Source organism: Octopus bimaculoides, chromosome 7, assembly GCF_001194135.2.
Source record: "Octopus bimaculoides isolate UCB-OBI-ISO-001 chromosome 7, ASM119413v2, whole genome shotgun sequence".
In the NCBI taxonomy this organism is placed as follows: Eukaryota; Metazoa; Mollusca; class Cephalopoda; order Octopoda; family Octopodidae; genus Octopus; species Octopus bimaculoides.
The window spans coordinates 29,852,855-29,861,069 of NC_068987.1; the positions used below are offsets into that span (position 1 = coordinate 29,852,855).

At 35.8% G+C, this 8,215-nt stretch overlaps 1 protein-coding gene across 5 annotated transcripts in view; it reads left to right on the forward strand.

The window, feature by feature from the left end:
• The window catches only part of LOC106880188 (putative sodium-dependent multivitamin transporter), a 124,026-nt gene that overhangs the window by 56,391 nt on the left and 59,420 nt on the right, over positions 1-8,215 (forward strand). For all 5 annotated transcript variants that reach the window (XM_052969470.1, XM_052969471.1, XM_052969468.1 and 2 more), the window contains one exon: positions 6,209-7,256. In XM_052969470.1, the coding sequence (XP_052825430.1) occupies positions 6,900-7,256 (357 nt within the window). In that variant the 5' untranslated portion in view covers positions 6,209-6,899. The remainder of the gene's footprint in view (positions 1-6,208; positions 7,257-8,215) is intronic.

The following is an 8,215-nucleotide window of genomic DNA, read 5'->3' on the forward strand; positions in this document are numbered from 1 at the left end:
TATATATATATATATATATATGTATACATATACATATATACGACAGGCTTCTTTCAGTTTCCGTCTACCAAATCCACTCACAAGGTTTTGGTCGGCCCGAGGCTATAGTAGAAGACACTTGCCCAAGGTGCCATGCAGTGAAACTGAACCCAGAAACATATGATTGGTAAGCAAGCTACTTACCATACAGCCACTCTTGGCCTGCTATTTTTTTATAACTGCAGGGTGTGATTTAAAAGAATTTAACTACTATTCCTTGTAGATTGAGCCACTACATTTGAGTAGTTCACAATCCATGTGCTGTGAACAGTATTTAGCTACTCCACTTGCAGTATCTAGGCATACTGCAAGAGATACCTGGATGTGCGGCAGATGTTTAAAAATACTATTTCAGGCTTTATAAAATCTCTATTTAATGTTTGAGTATCTCAAAAACTGTTATTCATACATAATATTGTTTGTTGCATAACAAAATATGATTCATAAAACAAGGAAGGTAATAGTTTTCTGCATTTTTATTCTGGAAATATTTGTTCAGCTCTAAAACTAGTTTTAGTTATCCATGTGAAAATTAACTTATGATTTTGTTTTTTCTTTGATCTCTGTTTTGTCATAAATTCAAAAAAGGTTTAGAAGCTCTGAAGTCAAACTACCTTCTGTTGTTAACTCAGGTGTGTACAGAGACACCATAAATAGAAAGTGCATACCAGTTATGGGCTACCTTTATCAAGAAGTAGGCCACACAAGATAGCAGATCATTAGGTGGGCCATACTACTAACAAAGACTTAAGGTAATTTTTTGTTAGACATACAATTCAGGAAGTCCCACTGGCTACAGTTTGCTTATGACTGGTGTATATCTTTACCAGTTATAAATTCATTATATTTAATATGTAGTGTTAAATGAGCTTATAGTTTTCATAGTGGATCAGTTTGTTAATACATCAATGGCTTATCTTCTGCATTTGTTATCAGTTCTGGAAAGTGTTCTGAGTTCTGAATTTTGGAGGAGCTTCAGTTTGTCAGAAAATTGTAGATCATTGGTTCTAAACTGGGGTCTCCATAACACAATATCCACAATAGTATTTTAACAGCCCCTGAAAAAAATTTTGCTTCAGGTGTATGTGTTGGTATGTATTGCAAGAAAGAGCTAGGTTTCTTTCTCTGACGTTTTACATAGTTCAACCTACACAAATTAATGTGTGAAAAGCAAAATAGGTATTTTGAAAGAAGTTTCTATGAAACAGGTTTTTTTAAACATCAAATGGGTTTGGGATCCACCAGAATAAAATAGTAGCCAAAGGGGTCCATTGATAGAAAATGATTGAAAACCTCTGTTGTAGATATTCAATTTGTTTTTATAAATTTATATGAATGGAGAATGTTTGCTTGTGTAGACATCTAGAAGAAATCAAGGACTTATTTTTTTGCAAGGAGTTGCTTATCATTTTGTTTAAGTCAGAAATCCATCAGTCTTTAAAGAGTGTCTTTGTGGTAGAAGAGATGTGTGCTTGTAAATTCATTCATTCATTCATCTGTTTTACTTCCTTATTTATTATACTGGCATAGGTTGGAAGGCTACTTGTTTGAGGTGATATTTTATGGTTGGATGCATTTCCTGTCACCAACCCTTTCTTGTTCTACAAGTAAAGGATTTTTCTTTTTGTATTCTGTTACTTTGGGAGTGCACAGCTTCATGATATGATATTCACAGGAAAATCAAAGGCAACAAAACTGTGTTTTTACGCAGATGATTTCATGCAAAGAAGCAGAAATAATAACTTCACACATGTGTGCACACCCACACATTTACACTCGTATACATACACACACATCTACATATACATATACACATATGTATTATATATTATTTTAGGCCTTTGTATATCCAACATTGGCTTAGTTGCATGAGACTTCAAAATCACTGTCAATATTCTTGTTTAAGAATAATGAATATGTACTCTACAGAAGTACAGAGGAACCCATCAGATTAATGCAAAACTGGTTTTATTATAACTAAACATAAAAACAAACTTTAATGTATATATATGTATGTATGTATTTATGTATATTTGTATGTATGTATGTATGAATGTATGTATGTGTGTACGTCATAATAATAATAATAATAATAATATTAAATGCCCTGATGCAGTACCAGGCAGTGGCTCTCATGGCTTCTGATCTTAACTGATTGGAAGTGTTATCTTGTACATTGTTTTTGTCTTGGTATAAAAAGATGGGCTACAGCAAATATTCTGCTCAGTACCACAGATTTGCTTGTCAGTTGTTTGACCTTAACCAGTTGAGCATGTCGTTTAGTGGCTGACGATATGTGCATCTTAAATCATGAGCAGAAGTACTGGGGGAGCATCTTAGCCATGTGTTGAGAGGAATTATTTTGGGGTTTGAATAATTCACCACTGGAAACATGGGTGTTTTGCTCAACAGCCTGAAACAACTCTTATTCAGAGACCTTTTGAGCGAAATGGGCTACTCGACCTGAAGAAAATTCTAACTGGGCCCCACCTGCAAGGTCATGCATTGTTTATCTTGATATGAGATGCATGTCATGCACATATGGTTGTGATGTATGTCGTGCACATATGGTTGTGATGCATGTGCCTTGGTGTACCCTTATCAGATGGGTAGTCATGATGGGTATACTGGGCTTCGTATATTTTACCCCATATGACTTTGATGGCATGCACTGCTCTCTCACTCAATAATAATAATAATAACAATAATAATAATAATAATAATAATAATAATAGTTGATAGATAGACAAACAGATAGATTGATAGATATATAGATATAAATATATAACTATAAAAATGTGTGTGTGTGTTAAATTCCTTTATAATGAAATTCATGGAGTATGAAAAAAATTCTGTTATGGCAAGATCAGCCAAAAGATATCAAGTGTTTCCTCATTATTATTCCACATTTCTCTAAAATGTGGAATGAAATGAAATGAATTTCAACAAAAATATTTGTGAACACAACCGAGATACATACAACTGATATAACTGTATCATAAAATACATGAAAAATTATAGATCTGTATCTCAAATATCTTCAGCTGTTTTTTCCACATTCATATTGTTTCATATTTATAACCTCTTGAATAATAAAAAAAAAGGTTTTAAAATCTTAAATTTGATTATTTTCTTTGTTGTGTAGTTTATGGTATGCATGCCTGTGTGTGTGAGTGTGTATGTATATATATGTATATATGTGTGTGTGTCTGTGTATGTATGATATACATGTAATATATACATAAGAGCGTAGGCTCAAAATGTTAAAGACATTTTCAATTCCCGAGCATTATACTAATACATCTGTTTGTTTTCTACACCACCTGTCTTCATCTTTTGTTTTTTTTGTGAATTCTCCCTGTATATATATATATATATATGATGAGATGCTGTTTGGTTTTGTGCCAGGTAGAAGCATCACTGATGCTATATTTCTGGTAAGGCAACTGCATGAGAAATACCAAGATAAACCTCTGTACTTGGTTTTTGTTGACTTGGAGAAAGCTTTTGACAGAGCCCCGCAATCCCTTATCTGATGATCAATGTGGAAACTGGGGACAGACGAGTGGTTGGTGAGAGCCATACAAGCCTTGTACAGGGATGTTACCTGTAAGGTGAGTGTGCGCAATAAGTATAGCGAAGAATTCAGGGTACACGTAGGGGTTCACCAAGGATCAATGCACAGCCCCCTCTGGTTCATCATTGTCCTCCAGGCAATAACAGAGGAATTCAAGACAGGCTGCCCCTGGGAGCTCCTCTATGTTGATGACCTTGCTCTTATAGCTGAATCACTATCTGAACTAGAGAAGAAATTCCAGGTATGGAAGCAAGGTCTAGAATCAAAGGGTCTTAGAATTAACCAAGCAAGAATCAAAGTCATAGTAGTAAGTAGAAACTCAATAAGATGCACCCAGTGTAAGCTTTGGACACATAAAAGGTGCAGCAACATCAGAGGAAGGTTAATAGGGAAACTAACTTTTGTATGTGGAAGGTGCACAGGTACAATAAACACTGAAAATGTGCAGAAAATAGGCTCCATCAACTGCTAGTAAGGGGGCAAGCTAGAAGTAGTAAATAGCTTTCATTATCTAGGTGATCAAGTTAGCAGGGGGGGGGGATGCTCTAAGAGCATAACTGTGAGAATAAGATTAGGCTGGGCAAAGTTCAGGGCCTCTCTCACAGAGTGAAAGGCAGATTGTATGATGCCTGTGTGCGAACAGCTATGCTGCATGGCAGTGAAACATGGGCTGTGACAGTCAAGGACATGCATAAGCTTGAAAGAAATGAAGGCAGTATGCTTTGTTGGATGTGCAATGTCAGTGTGCATGTTCAACAGAGTGTAATAAAACACAAGGCTGGAGGATATCAGGCTTTAATTGTAGAATGCAACATTTGTTTCTGAAGCACACACAAACTTTTAAAGTTGTTGAGTTTATATTCATATAGCATTATACAAGATTATTCTTTATAATCACTGTATAGCTGAATATATTTCAGCAACAGTTGTGTGGGAGCACTTTATCAGGTACAATACAATTGATATCTGTTGGGTTTTTCTGAATTCTCTGGGCATATTATTTACATTACTTTCCACCAATCAAATTATCAAATTCTGGGTGATACAAGTATAAACACTTAAATAATAATGCAAATAATCCAAGATAGTCTTTGTGATATTCTTCCTGTAATTCTATTATTTTGGCATTCCTGCTACAAAATTCAAATGGCTACATGTTTGGGTCTGCAGCTGCAAGAGATATTAATGTAACCCATAATTTCTTTGTGGATGACCTCAAGATTCATGCCAAAAATATTAACAATGCTAAAAATCAGCTGGAATTAATAAGATTTTCTGCTGAACGAAATGGAATTTGGTCAAAAGAAATGTACTTTGATTGTTGAAAGTGCAAATTTAGTCCCAATGACCCAAAACTTGTGCATCAATGATCTCACTCTCTCTTATCCCATACAAAAAATGCTATAAGTACCTGGGCAAAGATGAAAACATTTATGAAAGTACTGTGAATAAAGATATAGTGACCTGAGGATATTATGCCAGACTTAGAAAAATATGGCAGCTGGAACTCTTCTATTACAACAAAACAATATCCCACAATGCATTTGCAGTGCCAGTACTGATTCCAACATTTGGGATACTTGACTAGTCTATAGACGAAATCCACTGTATAGACATTAAAACCCACAAGATCCTGACATCAGCTGGAAATCTCCACAGAATTAAGTGAGTGGAGGCACATGGCTTAGTGGTTAGGGTGTTGAACTCATGATCGTAAGATTGTGGTTTCAATTCCTGGACCAAGCAACATGTGCTCTTGAGTGAAACACTTCATTTCACATTGCTCCAGTCCACTCAGCTGGCAAACATGAGTAATCCTGCAACAGGCTGGCATCCCATCCAGGTGGGGAATTTATATGCCATGGAAACCTAAAAACTGGGGCTTATGGCATGACTCAGGAAGGTAACCTTACCTTTTTTCTTTTACAGAAATAGTGATGCGAACAGGCTCTAAGAAGAGACAAAGTAGGTTGAGGCTTGAGATCAGTGCAGATAGCCTTCGAATATTGAATAGTCTCTCTCAGACAGCACTTGCTAAACAACAGCAGCAAAAATAAACACATCCTTCATGAAAACAGAGAGCTCCTCAGGGAGCACTCCTTTTCTGATGACCTCTCATACAACCTCAAAACAGGCAGACTAACATAGCTCAAAGAAGACTTGAATGTGAAACACTCAGCATGCATAGGAATGTTTCCTGAAGGGCTGACTTCCCTCAAGTTTAAAATGTGACATTTCTTTTATCAACCTTCCAAGGATGGAGCTTTGTATGTTTGTTAGAAACCAGCTCCTTCTGAAGAAGAAGTCAATTAAAAACAGAAGAGAACATACACACACACACACACACACACACACACACACACACACACACACATACATACATCAATTCATTCATTCAATCATTTATTTATTTACACATGCACACATACAATCACAATGTCTTCATCTTCAGACTAGTTTAGAACTTTGGTGTGATTAATAATCTAAATCTGAGAATATTTTAGCAATAATTCATGTCAGAAATATGAATATGTAATATATTAACAAAAATATTAATTGACTTCTTTTTTTTTTTTTTCAATTCTTTTTCAGAATCAAAGAAGAAAACTTTAAAGAAACCGGCATCAAAAACATCTAAAACATGCTTGATCTATTTTCCAAGACATTCATGACTTCTTATTTCCTGTCCAAACTTCAGAACATAAAAGCCACTGTCAGTTAAAAAAAAACAAACTGATACACACATACGTACATATACACACATATATAAATACACACACACATGCTCACACACATGTATATGAATATATACATGTGTGTGCGTATCTCTTTTAAATTGAGAAATTTAACATAGTTTTCTATGATAAACTCTGAGTTATAGAAAGATTTTCTCAACTTCAAATACTTATATGCATTACCCCTGCAACTTAGAATTGATTACTTTTCTTGGTATTGTAATACACACACACACACTATATATATATATACCTTAGATGCAAAAAAGTGTATAATATAGCCTATTGGAATGAAAACTTGTTTCTGCTGTGAACCATAAAACAATACTAACCACTTCACCAAAGTGACATCACAACTTCATCCGTCCAAATTAAAAGCCTTAACCTAACAAGATTCCTACATATGTATGTGTAAGACAGAGAGGGAGAGAGAGACAGACACTAAAAGCACAGATTTGTAACAGAAACAGATCAGCCCCTTTGGTGTAAACCAAACCTTATATTCTATCAATCCGATTTAGAATTAAAAATTGTCAAACTATTTCAAAATGAATGAGTCTGCCAACACAACGACTTCTGAAACAAAAGAATTAAGTACACTTGACTTTGTTCTCTTATTTGTTGTTGTTCTACTGCCAGTGGTTTGTAACTTGGCCTATACCATATATAGGTTTATCACCAAAAAAAATACTGGTCGCAGAGTTGCTGTTAACACCATACCAGTGGCATTATCTCTTACAGCAAGTTACCTTTCAGCCAACACAATAATGGGAGTACCAGCTATTATGATAGACCAAGGACTCACATACTGGTTCCTGATTTTAGCCTTTCCACTCTCCATGGCTATTGTGGCACATTTGATTCTTCCAGTGACTTATAATGCAGATCTACCTGATATTTATATGGTAAGCGATCAAAAACTTTTCTTTGATCTTCATTTGCAACATACCCCAGTATGATGTTTTCTTGAATGTATTGCAACTCTCAAGTTTTGTGCCCAAAAAATTATTATAATATATTTATCCTCATATTTTTCTCACAAGATTTTTAAAGTGCTACACTCTTCTCCATTTTAAACCTGGTGTTTTATATAAAATTTCTTATATCATTCATGAGTAAACACAGTAATATAATTTTACTTCCTATACATTTATATGTGTGTGTGTATGTGTGTGTATGTGGATGTTGAATCTCACAGAGGTGATAACAAGTGATCGAGACCTATGGCAATCTGCTGTGCTTGAGAAGACACATCAAGTGAAGGGAAATCAAAGTCATGCTCAATACCGATGTCATGTAAAAGGCACCCACTATACTCTTGGAGTAGTTTGGCATTAGGAAGGGCGTCCAGCTATAGAAACCAAGCCAAACCAGACTGGAAGCATGAATTTCGTAAGCAAAAATTCCAGAACATGTGGTACTTTTACAAATCTTTTCAAATATATATTTTTTTTTTTTTTTTTCTGCAATCTGGGATTATTATATATATTACTAAACTCGGCTTGCGAAGACCTGTTGGGGCAAGTGAAATCCAAATTGTGATGGCACGAGCACCTACCGAGCGTGATCATTGCCAGAGCAGCTGTCTGGCTTCCATGCCAGTGGCACGTAAATAGCACCATTTGAGCATGATCGTTACCAGCGTTGCCTCACTGGCACGTGAAAAAACATTCGAGCGAGGTTGTTGCCAGTGCCACTGGACTGGCTCCTGTGCAGGTGGCACGTAAAAAACACCATTTTGAGCATGGCCGTTGCCAGTACTGCCTGACTGGCTTTCGTGCCGGTGGCATGTAATAGCACCCACTACACTCTCAGAGTGGCTGGCGTTAGGAAGGGCATCCAGCTGTAGAAACTCTGCCAGATC